Source organism: Engraulis encrasicolus, chromosome 7 (genome assembly GCF_034702125.1).
Source record: "Engraulis encrasicolus isolate BLACKSEA-1 chromosome 7, IST_EnEncr_1.0, whole genome shotgun sequence".
Lineage (NCBI taxonomy): Eukaryota > Metazoa > Chordata > Actinopteri > Clupeiformes > Engraulidae > Engraulis > Engraulis encrasicolus.
Genome location: NC_085863.1, coordinates 4,756,192 through 4,773,832, shown reverse-complemented (window position 1 = coordinate 4,773,832; position 17,641 = coordinate 4,756,192). Strand labels below are relative to the sequence as shown.

The window sequence follows — 17,641 nt, the reverse complement described above, 5'->3', positions numbered from 1 at the left end:
CTCTGTGGTGGCGTGTTCACTTCTGTTTAAAAAAAGAAAAAGAACTACAGCCCATTCAATTCGTATAAAGCGATTTTCATTTATAATGCCGACTGTTTTGGTGGGACAAGAAAGACACGTGGATACATGAGCCATGTACGGAATGCAATTCCGCTTAATTGACTTTTCTAGGGAATGTACGTAGACCCATACGGTGGTGCGATGGTGATTGGCCCCTTTCAACGTTTTCATGACTGGAATGAATGAAATTGGCAGAAACGAAAGCAGCAGATGATGTCTCACCCCCATTAATTGTTCCCTGTTGTACTGTGATCAAGAAAACCATTCCGGAATTGGCTTCTTTTTTTTGTTTTTTTGAAGCAGCAGTGCACTAGGTTTCCATTCATAAGCGTTTCAGGCTTCTACTCAATCACTAATACACTCTCACACACTCACACTCACAGTCACGCTGTCTCTCTCACACACACTCACACACACACTCACACACACACACACACACACTCACACTGTCTCTCTCTCACACACACACACACACACACACACACACACACACACACACACACACACACACACACACACACACACACACACACACACACACACACACACACACACACACACACACACACACACACACGACTGGTGCTTTCCTGTTGAAAGGGAAATTGACAGAGAGGACAATGCTATGTACAAGTCAACAGAGATCGCTGGTAAGGGGACATCAGCACTAAGGGGAAAGTGATGGAATAAGCAAGGGGTGCCTTTCTTGACAACATCGCGGCTAACTGAGTTAGCAACTTACTTGGTTGCAATGCAATTTCCCATTGGAAGCCTAGTAAGTTGCTAACTGGTTAGCAACGATGCTTTCGAGAAACGGGGTCCAGAACCAGAATGTGTGTGTGTGTGTGAGTGTGTGTGTGTGTGTGTGTGTGTGTGTGTGTGTGTGTTTTTGTTGGCATATCCTCAGCTTGATACTGAGGATGCTACTGGGGGGGGAGGGGTTGGGTGGGGGGTTGCTGAGAAGGGGTGGTGGAGAATGTCTTCGGGCCTCTCTTCTCTTCTCTTTCTCTTCTCTTCTCTTCTCTTCTCTTCTCTTCTCTTCTCTTCTCCTCCTATCTGTGGTGTCTGCAAGGAAGGAGGGAGGGAGGGACATGATGGTTCAGAATGGAGACACATACTGTGCCGTCAACCGTAACTCGGGCCATTCGTGAAGTCTAAAAAAACAGAAAAAATCTACTTTAAGCCTCGTGGTGCCATTACGAATAGCCTCGTTTCTCGTGGTTAGGTGACGAAAGGGGGAACTGACAATTGGGGTAGTCTGGTTCTGGGGGGAAGAATAATGCAGACGGACGTCAACAATCAAGCGTGAGTGAAGGCTAACTGGGAGACATGGCATGAAGCTGACATGGCATGGAGCTGACACAACGATAGCGCTCCCCTCCCAGAATACACGCTGCTCGGGTGGTCTCTCTCTCTCACACACTCTCGACGACAGCGTGCGTCGCCCAACTACGAAAAATGAGGCTATATCGTAGCAGCACCACGAAGCATACAGTTGATTTTTCGCGAGACTGGACTTGTGCATTACACTTAGCTGACACTTCTATCTAAAACACTGTCGGATAAGACTGTGTGCGACAAAGGCAGCATAAAGTGACTTTCTACCGGCATGATAAGCGGCAAAAGCTTTTTTTTGTAGAGAGATTATTTTGTCATCAAAGGCATCCACAGGTGCCGGAAAAGGGGATGCATTAGCATATCCACTTTTGGGCTGCCTAAATGAGCCTTCTCAACTTACTGCAGACAAATGAGTGGAGTGCAGCAGCAGTAACATTGATAAGAAATAAAGATTGAAGAAAAAAAAATGCACCACCTCTTTAAAACTCGTTCCGGATCCCTTGAAGGTATCAAAAGAGGAATTTGACTTGTAACTTAATGGTAATGAGCCATAAGTTCAGCAGCAACCAACGGAATGTCTACATTTTCAAAACATGAGCTCCGGTCGGTTGCACGCCTACTGACTTAGCATTATTACAAGGTTGCATCGTTTGCCGTGTTTGGCCAGTGCAGTTCAACGGCATTCTTTAGCGTCTTTGAGACTTTTGCCTCCCACAGTCTTTTTGCATATTTACAGTTAATTAGGTAAAGGGTATTAGTTACAGCCCCTGGAGCAAAGGCACTCCAGCCATACAGCATGCAGAATGTTAACCTACAATTCCACAGCTCCAAGACCGACTACCTGACGATTAAGCAACGGCTGCCCTAAGCAGGGTTGCCAGATGAGGCTGATGATTTCCAGTCCAAAAACTGCTCAAAATCCGCCTAAAAGCTCAAAATCCCACCCAATTCTATAGATTTCTATGGCAAAAATTGGGCGGGTTTTTCTGCTAAATGCCATTTTTACCCACACACGATCATCCTAAGCAGCCCAATTGGGCGGGAAACAGCCCAATCTGGCAACACTGGCCCTAAGCACTAAGCACACAGTAAAACCAGCTACACACCAAAATAAGGCTAATAATACAGCGCAGCACAACTGCCCCAACGATAGCAGGGCTGGAGTATAATCACCTGTGACTACGCAGATGAAAACATAGTAATTGAAAATGCACTTTATTTTTTGCATAGAAAGTTGTCATATTTGGGAGGTTCACAATTGCTTTGCTAATACAGAAACACTAACAACGCAAAAGGATGCTGAATGGTTCAAGAATTGAAACTTACTACCGTTACGTATATCACTTTCATCTGCAAACTTTGCAGCTGGTTTTTGTTTTAATTTCAGCAAAAGTTTGGTTCATAGGCTTAACTTGTAGAATGTTTGATCTGAGACTATTGGCATAGGGGTGAATTCATATATTGGTTCACAAACTAAACGGAAGAAAAAATAATAATATAAACTACAGTGCATCCCTACTTCCTATGTAAGAGCCTTGTGTATTTAAGTCACCATACATCATTATCAATAAAATATTGTTTAATCGATTTTCAACGATTCCAACCAACTTAAGTGCAGCTGATGGATTTTGACAGAAAGGGACATTTCAATTTTCATAACAGGGGCAACATCCCTTGCTCAGAAGCCCTACCCCACATCCACACAAATATAAACTGCAATTTTTCACTAAATGACTGGTATGGTTCATTCTTTTCCAAATGGTGTAATCACTCAAGATAATGGAAAAAAGGAGGCGCACACAAGACTTAGTGTATTGAAGCCGAAAATATACAACAGAAGTCTAAGGTTAACTGGAGAGACAGACGTTTCGGAGCTAGTCCATTCTCAATGTCTCCACTACACTTTTTCACACAAGTCTTGTGTGCGCCTCCTTTTTTTCCATTATCTTGAGTGATTACTACTTTTTGGGAGTGCTCGCACCAAGCAATACACGAGTATCAAGTTCAAGGCGCAGACGCCGACCTTTGTTGGTCTTTTGTCTTTCCAAATGCTGTGCAAGGGGCACTGCAAGTATGCAGACATGCGGTTTAGAAAGAAACAAGCGATACATTGCCAAGCCATGTTCTCTACAGTGAAGCACCTTACGAACGGTACTTTGGAAATGTGTAGATTCAATGACAAGCATGGCAACTAGGCGAGTACATTTAAGGATTAACCCCCCCCAAAAATGATACAAAAGTTTTTTTCATGGATTCTATTACTATTGGACCTGCTAAATGACATACTAAAAATTAAATAAAATCTGACTTTGGGAAAATAAGTTACTTTCAACATGGCTGTCAAAGTCTTATTATAGAGAGACACACCAAGTGAGTACCGGTAGGCCAAAAATGTTAGCTTGCCGATATCACCATGAAACTTAACCCGGTGATTACTCACATATTTGTGAGAAAAAAAGTAGTGCAAGTTTTCTAATGTTATGTTTTAATATGGTATTTAGACTATATCTAATTAAATATGCACTAAATTTAAAAATGAAAAACTCAAAATCTGAAAAAGCCAGGCTCAAAATAACTATTTTGTTTTGTCTCTAGTGAGTGACAAGATATCTTCAGAAGAGATTATGGACATCACTTTTTGTTTTGTAGTAAATCTAAAAGATCTTTGTGCAGAAATGTTTTTCAAAACATGGTTATTTAACACCTCTCTTAGATTTAAATAATTGAGTTTCTCAAGTTCTTCCAGTCATTCTTTGAGTCTGGTAGTATCATTCTTTGCGTGTATCATGGCAAGGTCAGCTGTCCTCAACTCATAACCTCTCCACAGAGGTGTCCTAAGGGCTGGTGCTGGGGCTCCTATTTGCCATATATATCATGTCATCTGTTCTCACAGCTTCTCATACTACTGTTACACTGATGAAGCACAGTCATATAGGCTATGTAATTTGTGCCAGATGACTCCACGGTCTACGCACACCTTACCGCTTGCCTCTCTGAACTATCCACAAGTATGAAGAAATGCCACCTGCAGTTCAGCTGCTGAATAACAGAAAACACCCAGTGACACCATGATTAATCACTGATGATGTGCCCTGACAAACAGCACATGGACCTTACCATAGCAGTAGTGTCTTTATCCAACATGACATAGTGACGTTGAACAATATAAGGAAGTTAGCATCTGGCAATTTTGACAAATATATATTGCTGACAAAAACATATTAACATACACAACATTTCTGGGTTTCCAATATAAAATAAATAGGTCTTTTGAAGTTCGCTAATATGTAATTACCATGTAAAAAACTTTGATTTTGAAAATGACACCTTTCCTGAAGTTAGATTTTCCTAGATTTTTAGTATGTTTGTAAGGACACCTGGATGTAAGGAAATCAGTTGAAAAACCTTTTGTATCAATTTTTTTGGGGTTTGGTGTATTAAGGCCATAGATGTACTCGACTAAACTGGAAGAGGACAGAAGTGCTGCACACTCCCGAGTTGTGAACCTCAGGAAGGCTGACAGGCCGAAACGCTGTCAGATTTAACACTTATTTATGCAACTCGGGAGTGTGCGGCACTTCTCTCCTCTTGCAAGTGTTTTACTGGTTGCCAGCACCTCCTTTTCTGTTGTGCGTTTTGCACCTCCACTCATCGAGCATGGCAATTGGAAACATGGCAATTGGAAACAGAAAGCAGTTTTTGTGCAAGTGAGGAGTAGAGTTCAACTGAAAAGCATGCAACCTCATATGACTCGGCACACTCACTACTACGGTATTTACAATACAATAAGTAATCCCTTAGGACAGGGATGGGGAACCGTTTGCATTCGAGGGCCACTTCAAATTGTATGAAGTCCTCGAAGAGTCATACTATAAACACAAAGCAGTATTTCCTCCTGCACATTGGGCCTATATTGAAGGCAGCCCTGGCCACCTTTACAACAGACCTTCACCTTCACTAGGTCCCCTGAAAATATAACGTAATTATATTGCACGTGTAATTTCTAAGATTCCCTTACAAAACATGTCAAATTTCATGTGAAAATGTAGCCAGGTCGCGCCCTCCTAGTGACGCAACAGCTTCAGCATTGCTACCAGTCAGGTCAAGAGTCAACGAAAGTACTTTGTGAGTTCCCGGAAATACGGGAACTCCTCCCACTTTGTTCGGAAGTAAACAATCATTAGCAAACCAAGGGAGGCCATTTGGGAAATGCTGTTTGGGAAATGTTAATTGTTATGCTCTTGGTCAGACCAAGTCTCGAAGAGATTTGAAAGTCTATGATAATCAGGCTAGTGAAAATGCACAACATTAAAATGATATCGGGGACCAGATAAGATGGCCTCAGCAGCTGTAAAGGGCCCTCGAGACATAGGTTGCCCGCCCCTGCCTTAAAGGGGTATGCCACTATTTTGGGGTTTAATACAGTTAAAATCGTTGGCTGGGGTTTATAAAGGTGGTAAAGTGTCTTATTTTTCAAGTTAAGCGTTGTCTTGCTTTAAGACAAGTTAAAAGAGGTAATATGTCGCTAAGCTAGTGAAAGTCAATGGATCCGTGTAGCATTGTAGCATGCTACACGGATCCATTGACTTTCACTAGCTTAGCGACATATTCCCTCTTTATAGTGGCATACCCCTTTAAGACCAGCAGTGTTTTCTGATCTACAGGGTGCGTGGCATGACAAAATAAGAGAGAGAGCAGTCAATGGACATTGTGAAAATGTAGAATTGATGTGTGATGAAAACATGTTAGCACATAACGAGTTCTACAGTACACATCACATTAACATTTCAAGACATGCAAAGAATCTGGACCATTACAGCTCCTAGATCTGAAAATGTACATCAGCCTTTTGAGTAAAAGACAAAAGAGAAGACAAATGAACTTACTTCATTCATACCTAAGAGAAGGAGACAAAAAAGCAGAAGGACATGGAGTCAGACAAGGTCATCAAACACCGAACACTTCATCATAAAAAGTGTATCATACAATCAATCAGCATCATTAACCAGCACTCCTGCCTAAAGCCCTCCTCCCTGCCGGGTCTCCCTCACTTGCTGAACCAACATTTCCCCATGGGTACAATTAAGTTTGTAACTAACACTCAAGTCAGGGAATATTTAAAATTACACTTTGAAAGTATACCACAAACAAGTTATTTGACCTGATTGAGACATTTTAGAAAATGGCTAATGCTGAAATAATACAAACAAACATCTAAATAATAAGTCTGGCTCTGACTCTGGCTCTGGCTCTTGGCAGGTGCTGAGAGCTCTGTGCAAGTCGGGACATATTTGTAATGTGAGGGTGGGCGTGGATCTCCTATTTCAGCGTAACAACAAGCCTGGGAACAAAACAGACTTGTTTAAAAGGAGACCAGACCTCTGGAGATCACACCCCTGTAGTGACGAATAGGCATGGCATCAGGAGGCGCTAAGCTGAGAAGAAAAGCGATTCACTAGAACGGCCAAAAAAGTTGCTGAAAAGAGAAAAAAAACCTTTCTTCACCAAGGCACTCAAAAAAGTATAGTTAAAAATGTCTATTATTATGACATGTCCATTAACTTTAAGAAGGCTCAACTGCCGCTACGCGTGGGCAATTTTAAAAGTCCTTAATGGACATGTCATAATAATAAAGACATTTTTAACTATACTTTTTGGAGTGCCTTGGTGAAGAAACGTTTTTTCTCTTTTCAAGCAACTTTTTTGACATTGAACCTTGAACCAAAGAGCACCCACAAGAATACTTTTTTTCATCTTTCTAAAGGGACTGAGCACGCCTCTGACTTCCAAACATTGTCACTAGAATGGCCATTTGAATGCAATTTCATACACCCTTTTCCCCAAATCTGACTTCAAGGCAGCAGAGGGACAAACAGCACTGGGTTGATGAGATCTGGTCCTTTTCTTGTCAAATTTCAACCACAAAACAGTAACCTTGCAGATAGTAACTGACAAGAACAATAAAAACATGTCATGTAACCCACCAACCCAACCCAATGCCTGCACGTAGAGCAGGGGTGGGGAACCTTTTTCATTCGAGGGGCCACTTCAAATTCATCGGAGGGCCGTAAAAGTCCTCCGAGGGCTGTACTATGAACACAAACCAGGATTTCCCCCTGCACTTTAGGCCTATATTGAAGGCAGCCACCTTTAAAACAGACCCCACCTTCTCTAGGTCCCCTGAATATAACTTAATTGTATTGCAAATGTATTTTCTAAGATTCCTTTACAAAATATTTCATATTTCATGTGAAGCTGCATAACATTAAAATTACATCGGGGGCCGGATAAAACGGCCTCAAGGGCCGCAAACGGCCCTCAAGACATAGGTTCCCCACCCCTGATGTATGGGGATATGCATATCCACCCCTGTGATAATTCTATGACGCACAACAAAACAGTCACGCAAACGAACACAAAACACGCAAATTTAAAAAAAAAAGCGATATGAGGTGAAGTATCATTTACTAGTAAAAAGGAAAAAGTCCACCCCTATGATTTTATGACGCACAACAAAACAGTCACGCAAACGAACACAAAACACACAAATAAAAAAAAAGCGATATGAGGTGAAGTATCATTTACTAGTAAAAAGGAAAAAGTTTACAGCACACTTGTGTGAGATTAGCCTCTTTTATTCAGAGCGAACAACGCATTTCGCCCTCTTTGCGAATAAAAGAGCATGAAGTCAAACAAGTGTGCGGTAAACGTTTTCCCTTTTGAAGTATTGAACACTCCTGCCTTTACCAGCACCTAGAAGCTGTGCATGAATCTTTGAACTTTCATTTCCATGTGTTTGCATTGCTACTCCATCTTTACACACCAGAGCTATGCCAGAGATTCTTTAAGTATAGAGATATGCCAACATAATAGGTTTCTATGGGCACCTAACATGACCAGGTTCCGGTCTGCCTAAAGGGCCGTGTCATAATGCTCCTACAATGAATAGAACAGTCCTTAGGTCTGCCTAAAGGGGGGTCATAATAGAACCAGGAAACAATGGGCCAATGGAACCTCTCTCTCTCTACTCTCTCTGGCTATGGGGCACCTAAGTCACGCCCTCTACTTCCTGGTTCATGGGGCAGGGGGAGTCTAAAAATAATTACTGGGCTTGAAAATTAGTGTTTTTTTGGCACCAATCCAAACCTTGGACCTCCATGTATGTACCACAAATCCAAAAATCACTCATTTTCAAGCCCAGTAATCATTTTTTGACTCCCTCTGCCCCATGAACCACGAAGTAGAGGGCGTGACTTAGGTGCCCCATAGTCACAGTAAAATGGGAACTTTACAGCATAGTGCCAAACATAGGAAGTCTGCATCTTCATGCATACATTGACTCAACATAGCAGGTCAAGGCAAGCTCAAAAATGACCCACATTATTATTCACAAAAAGTGGAACAAAATGGTCCTTCACTACACAGAGCCTGAATGCCTCGTTTCTGTTAACTTAATAACATCCGTGGACAACCCATTAGGAGGTTCACCACTTCCTGTAAGTTAAATCATCTATGTTCATCACTTAACCATGTTCATGGGATAATACCCCTGATTCTGACCACGGCAATATTCAACCCAAAGTTACACACAAGTGTGTGCCGTACTTTCGGTTTCTTGTAGATGCAAGCAAATTGCCACACATTACTGAAAAACAGAACAAATAACCCTGTAAAGCGTTTCTACAATCGTACTTTTCCTGGGATGTAGTTGCGGTCGATGCTCTCGTCCTGAAGGAACATGTGTAGACAGCGCTCGTTCTGGGCCAGCGGGTGACCTGCAATTCTAATCACAAACACACGAGACAAGAACAGTATTAGAATAGAACAGAATAGAATAGAATAGAATAGAATAGAATAGAATAGAATAGAATAGAATAGAATAGAATAGAATAGAATAGAATAGAATAGAATAGAATGGAATGGAATGGAATGGAATGGAATGGAATAGAATAGAATAGAATAGAATAGAATAGAATAGACTTCATTGTCATGCCAGCATGAAAATTGCCTTTAGTCTCAGAAAGAAAACACAAATAGGCACAAATTGACAAAAACACACATACAAATCGTTGCATCTAATCCTCCTCCAACAACACACATCATATACAAGTCAGGCAGTAGTTCAAGACCCTACACCTCTAGCTTTTCCATTGCTTAGTGGCTGCTCAACAATACCACATCGGGATGTATACTGCATTTTACAGGTAGCCTGATAAACTATAGTGCAGTTCTCGACCTTTTTTTAAAAAAAAGAAATGGCCCCTTGACAACATAATAGCCTGCCAACGCCCTCTTGATCTCATCATAAACCTTTTTCATGTTTTCACGTTTTTTAAACGTTTTCATGCTTGCCAGGCTACTTTGCAGACACTTTAATATTGCATTGCATTACATTACATTACATTAGCATTTAAAATTACCCCATGACTAACAGCTATATGTTGGTTACAGCTCTGTAGCAATGCAGGGTTAGGTGCCTTGCTCAAGGCCTTAAGCTCTGGATGAGAATGCAGGTGACTACACCCATTTCACCTACTGGTGAGGGTTGGATTTAAACCTGCAACCCTCCAACTCAGGGGCGGGGAGCCTATGTCTCCAGGGCCGTCTTAACCGCCCCCCGATATAGTTTTAATGCTATGCAGTTTCACATGAAATGTGACATGTTTTGTAAAGGAATCTTAGACATTACATGTGCAATACAGTTAAGATATGTTTTCAGGGGACCTAGTGAAGGTGGGGTCTATTGTAAAGGTGGCCACCTTCAATACAGGCCTAAAGTGCAGAGGGAAATCCTGGTTTATGATCATAGTATGGTCCTTGGAGGAACACGGAGTGACGCTCGAAGTGGTCCCTCAAATGAAAATGGTCCCCCAATCCATGGACAGTCTCCCTCAACCATTAGAGGCCACACTTGTTGCATTCACCCTGCCACAGAGACTTGTTTCGATTCAGTCACATGGGCTGCAAGTGACATATCATTGTAAAATATCGACGGTTACGACACAGCTGCTATAAAGCCACAAGACTCTGCAGGACCAGAGCTGTTACACAATGAAATTAAGAGTTTATTCCTTGCAAACACATGTGTGGTTTGTGAACAAACGCACTGAGAAGACAAAGAAAAATAGACCAGCAAGACTGAGGACCTAGTGGACTGTCTTTGCTTATGTTGTGCATAATTTGAGACAACGTAAAATCAGAATAGCAACCTGAATAGTACTTTTATTCAATTTAGGGCTGGGACGATTAATCGACTAATCGTGACTAATCGATTATAAAAATTAGTCGGAAAGAATTTTCATAGTCGACTAATCGTTTCATTTAATTCAATGCTTTTTTACTTACTTTACTAATGCTTTATTACTTTATTGAAACCTAAAATTGCCCAGCACATATGAATTGGACATTGTATCGCGGAGTAAAGAAGCTACTATCATGATTTAAAGCTCATTGTGAGCTCAGGGACCTAATTTTAACTGTTTCTTTCTTTTTTCCCAATTTCCTTGAAGATTAACGTGCTAGAGCACTTGAAAAAATAATCGTTTGACTAATCGACTATTCGAAAAAAATAGTTGAGAGATTAATCGGGAGAAAAATAATCGTTTAGGACAGCCCTAATTCAATTATTGGGGAGCAATCGTGAAGCAAAGAAGGAAGCAAAAGTGCTAGTCTAGTCTCTAGGGCAGCCAAGTCTTGGCTTCAACTGGGAAATACATTTACTACGATTGGTTTGGGAGCCAACAGAAGCCCTTAGAGACTGAATCTGCTGATTGTGCACTTTTCTGCAACCTCATCATGTGACGCACCAGTTCAGAGACGATTCTCACAAGCACGTACATTGCTACAGCACTGCATGACTGTTGAAGCAATCAGACTACTACAAAAATGTGAATGAGAGGATTGTTGCATATGGCTACTTCTGTGTTGTCTGGTTATCACCAGACCTAATCACAAGTGAGATCGGAACGATTGTGCAAAGCACCATGGGATTTCCCAGGCCTACTTCAGTGCCTTAAAACAACTAGATATGATCAGCATTTTTGTACATGACGATATTCTGCAGGATGATGTAGAAGGCTGCATATTTTCATTCAACAATTGTCACATTGTTCCCCTGCCGGTTCAGAGAGCTTCCCTGCAAAACATACTGTATGTACATAACTAACTCTACTAATCTATAATCATGCGTACTAACCTGCACTCCCCTTAATAGGTCCTCCACTATAGGCCCTCCTTCTGTTCTGATTTACTTGGATATACATGTACTCTGCACTGACCCCTTATTCTGCACCTACCTGAATGTCCGTCTTTTAATTCCCTTTGGTCAAAAGCGTCTGCTAAATGTAACGTAATGTAATGCAATGTAATGTAATGTAACGTCAGAATTTTGAGCCAAACTGGCTACGTTTACATGACGTTTTTATTTACGAATGAATATAATTCAGAATGAAATAGTTCTGCTGAGTTTACTTTGATGTTTCATTTAATTCTGAATTGTGAAGTGTTTTCATGACGTTGACGTTAGAAAGCTGAATTAAACTTTATTCAGAATTAAAAAGTGAGTTAATTCTGAATGAAATGTCTTCTGTAAACGAGGCCACTGTACCAAACACATCTTATACACACAATTAAATGTACTTAAATTTGCACAGATCCTAGCAGGGATAGACCACAACTGGAGAAGGAGCACAGAGCAGGATGTCAAGAAGAGGGGACTGTCGTGGAAACAGCTGGAGGAAATGGCCCAAGACAGACGAGGGTGGAAACTCTTCATCAATGGCCTATGTTCCGAAAGGAACGTAAAGGCCAAACGCTAACGCGCGCTAGCAGGGATAGACCACATTAAGATGAGGTAGGTCACCGCATCATTGACAGAGGCCAGCGGACTAAAAGCTTGTCTTTCAAATTCCTCTGTAAGCAACAGACAGAACTACAACACAATCAATTCAGTCATCACGCCCTCTGACTCTGTCCTTCACAGCAGTGCTTCCCAACCAGGGGTCCGTGTACCACTAGGGGGTATGTGAACACACCACAGGGGGTACGTGGAAAAATGTAATAATACAAATTAGGGATGGGATATCGGTATCGGGTTCAGATATCAACATAATTCAGATATCGGATCGGATCGGAATTTTCCCAAAGTATCGGAATTCTCCTGATACTGACGTTTAGCCAGGTGTAATGTTAATTTGAAATCATATCACTTGCATATTAGTTTTCAGGATGGGATTGTTACTTTTTTACTTGCTACTTTTTACTTAGTAATTGTTTTCCTGTTCTTCTGACTCCCTTTTCTGACTAAATAGTCTACTTGGGCCCACTCAAGTTGAAAACCCATGCATATATGTGGTTTTGGTATTGGATCGTAGTAGTATCGGTATCGGCAGATATCAAAATTTAGATATCGGGATCGGATCGGAAGCGTAAAAAAAAATGTGTATCGTGCATCCCTATCCTCACTAGGGCTGGGTATCGCAGCCATGTTCCTGTATCGATTCGATTTCGATTCTTAGGGCTTTGAATCGATAAATCGTGATTCAATTCGATTCGATTCGATTCATTTCGAATCGATTCAATCCGTTCCCTTCTTGGTGCCAGGATTTCCCCCAAAAGATGCTGCTGCCTATTTTTATATAAAAATGTCAAAGGGCTGTGGCTTGACAGTGTTAACAGATTGCTAATTTGTAATAAGTAGGCCTAGGCCTAATTGATGAATACCTACTGGGTATTTTCAATAGACCTAAATTAAACAAAAAGAACAAAAAGAAAAAGAACCAAAAAATCGATTTTGTGCCCTGTGAATCGATTATGTGAATTTCGATTCGATTCGATCGATTATCGATTAAGTCGATTATTTTACCCAGCCCTAATCCCTAATACAAATATATGGAGCATGTGTATAAGTGTATAAGTGTATCCACATTGGATTAGAGGAGCAGATATAGAGAATGAGTGAGAGGTGTACTACTCATCATATAACAAAATAGCTGAAAGTATGCAGGATAAAAAAGGTTGGGAAACACTGCTTTACAGTGAAGTACAGTCAGTCTTAGTAGCAAGACACCACCTACCTGTTGATGAACTGTTCAAGGCCAACTCTTCGCTCCTCAATAAAGGACTCTTCGAAAATGCCCTCGTCTCCGCGAAAGGGGAGCTGTCTCTTCAAAGCCTTGCCCGGCAAAGGAGGCACGACAATCTGGAGGAAAAAGAAAGGGCAAAGAAGTTTTTAACCAAAAAGACCATTTTAATAATCAGCTAGTATAAACTTCGACTTTTTTCGCACACCTCAGCTGGCAGGTGCGTCGGAGACGGCACCATGGGTCACTCAGCAACAACTTAAAGAAACTCCCGCACACTGACCGTTTCGCTGTTCTTTCTTTAATAAATGACGTTTCGTTACCAGACCTTCATCAGGCAAAGGAGATTGCCTGATGAAGGTCTAGTACAGAAAAGTCGTTTATTAAAGAGAGAACAGCAAAACGGTCAGTGTGCGGGAGTTTCTTTAAATAATCAGCTACTAGTCTGGTCTTTTACATCACATTACATTACACCTAGCTGACGTTTTTTTTTTAATCCAAAACAACTTAGATATTTACAGGCTATTTAAAGTCCCTGGAGCAATGTGGAGTCAGGTGTCTTGTTCAAGGCCACCTCATGGAGGGAGGAAGGGATTGGTAAGGGTGGGGATTGAACCTGCAACCCTGTGATCTATAGTTCAAGTCCCTAGCCATTACACCACGGCCACCACCACAGCTACCAACCTCATGCCATTTCCGAACAGAGCGCCTAAACCTGCTAAACTATCCAGAGAGGGAGTTTGGCCAGGTATTGCAATGACCCTATACATCTGTCTGTCATCAGTGTGTGTGTGTGTGTGAGTGTGTGTGGAGGGGGAGCACACAACCAGTCTTTCATACAATCTTGGGCACACACACACACACACACACACGCACACACGCACACACACGCACACACACGCACACACACACACACACACACACACACACACACACACACACACACACACACACACACACACACACACACAGTTACCCGCATCTTTGATTTCAGGTCGGAGGTGAGAACCCTTCAAGTGTGAAGTGATTGGGTCCAATCACCACATGAGTAGCATGTCTATCTATCTCCCATTCTACAGTTTGCTACTGTAGTTCAGGATTCAAGAGCGGGTCTGTTCTGCACAGGATGGCCTTGGTTTCAATGGCACTGTGTACCCGGATGGGAGTGAAGTTCACAAACACCAGAGCTTGGCACGGCACATTAATAGGGCAGTCATCATGGGTAAGTGGTTAGGGCGTCAGACTTGTAGCCCAATGCTTGCCGGTTTGACTCCCGACCCACCAGGTTGGTGGGGGGAGTAATTAACCAGTGCTCTCCCCCATCCTCCTCCATGACTGAGGTACCATGAGCATGGTACCATCCTGCTGCACTACTCTCTTGGGGCACAATTGAGGGCTGCCCCCTTGCACGGGTGAGGCATGAATGCAATTTTGTTGTGTGTCGTGTTCACTTCTGTGCTGTGGAGTGCTGTGCCACAACAATGAAAATGGGAGTTGGAGTTTCCCAATGGGATTTCAATTTCACTACACCTCACTTCTGAAACCTCATACAGATGTGCTACCTGCTTAGCTAGAAGTCCAGCTTGCAGCTTGTGATCTAACCTCTCATCCTTGCCTTGTGCGTCACGTGTGGCCTCTTGCTTTGATGATGCCCTGCCTCCTGCAATCAGCCTGGGCACAACATCTTTTGGGGGACTTTAACTCTTTAAACATCCTGATTGCAGAATGAGCAAATGACCTTTGAATTGTGACTTTGCGAGACATTCAATAAAAATCCATCGTCAATTACATTTTGCCTCGCATCACAGGGCCACAAGCACAAGGAGAGGATGGGAGGTTGGGTATTGAGATGGATAGCCTACATAGTGTGTCTCCTCCCATACTGTAACTGACAGCTGTGATGTGGGTTACAGATTGGGTTTGGACTATTTGTGATGACCTTGGCAACACAGGGTCATCCCTATGTTCCCCGGGTCCTATGTTCCCCAGGTCCTAAAAAAGGGTTCTATGTTCCCCACTGCTTCCAAGTAGACTGCTGCCGCATGGCAAAGCACAGATTGTTGAACCTTTGACAGGTTAGGTTTAGGGATAGTTTTGGTCAGGGCACAAATTGAAAACTCAGAAACATTGCATTTCTGACAGGTTAGGTTTAGGGATGGTTTTGGGAAGGGCACAATTTGAAAACTTGGAAACATACAATGCGGGGAACATAGAACCCTTTTTTAGAAAAAAGGTCCTATGTTCCCCCTTCCCATACAAAGACAGGGGAACATAGGTAGGCGGGAGCTTTTTTCTAAAAAAAGGGTTCTATGTTCCCCGCATTGTATGTTTCCAAGTTTTCAAATTGTGCCCTTCCCAAAACCATCCCTAAACCTAACCTGTCGTAATGCAATGTTTCTGAGTTTTCAATTCATGCCCTGACCAAAACTATCCCTAAACCTAACCTCAGAGGTGCAACAACAACCTGCACTTTGCCATGTGGCAGCAGTCTACTTTGAAGCAGTGGGGAACATATAACCCTTTTTTGAAAAAGGGTCCTATGTTCCCCGGTAAAGGGGAACATAGGACCCGGGGAACATAGGGATGACCTCTAGAACTAGACATCCTGGGTTCAGACAGTAAAAAACCCATCACATATTTGCTTCAGCCAATTCAACGAACCAGCTGCTCCTAATTACCACACCCCTTCAGCCAGGTTGATGAGCAAATTAGTGAAATCACCTGTGTGTTAGGGAGGCAGAATCTAAATATCTGGCAAGGCCAGACCTATCTGATCCAGTTTCTCTGTCCCTGGCATTTTCGCAAGACCTTGACCACTTACCTTGCTGTCTCTTTCGAGTTCATTTTTCAGCCACTCGAAGTCACTGTATCGTCTGCGCACAGTGGACTCCTTCTGCTTAAAAATCGGCAAGTTTGTCTGCAAGAGAAAGCACAAATCATCGATATCACGCCAAAATCTGACATTGTAACCGGAAAGCCGGTTGACGTTCTAGTCATGGGGAGGCTTTAAAAACAAATCACCATCTTATTTCTGCCTAGTTGGCTTCTTTGCGTCATGGTCTTTTACTAAAGTTACATTAACGTTGTATGGGGAATGGTGCAAGCAGGGAATTCAGATATTCATCATCACTAGTACCAGACACGAAACATAGCTGGTGGGTCGCAAAGTGATATGATAACACATGGCTGCAAGCTAGCCAATAACGCCACTGATCAAGCAAACAGTCGGTCTGTTTGCATATTCAGCTGAAACATCTCTCGTGATACTATATTTTTTAATCGAGCAAAGAGATGTCACTCAAAACACAAACTGTGTCCCTCTCCATTTGGCGATTTAGCCACTTCTCGCTAGCAAACGTTGAAGGTGCCAGTTAGCATAACAGACGTCAGAGGTAGCGGTCCAAATAGCTAACACCATTGGTAACATGCAATATCAAAACCTTTCACTGACTTCGTTCTAAGTTGTATAGATGTCCAATGTTGCGTTTTTTTTCTGGCCATACCATGTGCAATGCTGTAAAGGGTGAACAATTCGATCCTGCTGGAAACTAATATTTATCCCGATCAGACACAAGGGTTGGGTGGATTCAAACGAAGATGACAAATGTCTGCGGACCGTAAAGTTAGCAACTTAGCAAAACATTAGGACATACCTTCATTCGGACCTCGTATGTCGTGAACCGGTTTCGTCCAACACCGATCGTTTGAGGATCATACACGTCTATTTCAAGAAAGTTACTAGGGGGACCATAGGCGTCCGTGAGATCCTGAGGTTTTGAGTTTAACCGGCGAGTGTCTGCGACCGTCGCGTCTGACATTTTTGACAGACCTAGTAGTTGTAGCTAAGTGGCTACTCAAACGCTGTCTTTCGGGCTAACGTTATCGTATTTAACTATGGGGTACCGACGCTACAACCCTTTAAGACATCAGATCTATCGTAAAAGACGAATTTGCAAGCTTTGTGAAAATAATGCGACTCAGCAATCCAACAGGAAATCCTTATTCATAGACCTAACCAGAAGTCGTGTTTGCTTCAGTGGAATGGGATGTGTCGTCCCACCCACTCCTCAGCTACGCTACAGGCTTGACGTGCGCAACCCGTACGCAGCCAAAGGTTTTTTTTTCTATCACCAAAGCTGACAAGTGTTGCTTTGAAGGAACCA

General features: G+C 42.3%; 1 protein-coding gene across 1 annotated transcript; it reads right to left on the bottom strand.

Annotated features, from left to right (window-relative positions):
* Positions 1–6,229: 6,229 nt before the first annotated feature.
* Positions 6,230–17,612, bottom strand: LOC134452371 (sorting nexin-12). The gene is made up of 5 exons (XM_063202738.1): positions 17,132–17,612; positions 16,300–16,395; positions 13,473–13,597; positions 9,091–9,181; positions 6,230–6,295 (listed from the first exon to the last, which is right to left on the bottom strand). The coding sequence occupies exons 1-5, from the start codon at positions 17,294–17,296 to the stop codon at positions 6,290–6,292; spliced, it is 483 nt and encodes a 160-aa protein (XP_063058808.1). The 5' UTR covers positions 17,297–17,612; the 3' UTR covers positions 6,230–6,289.
* Between the last annotated feature and the right edge of the window lie 29 nt (positions 17,613–17,641).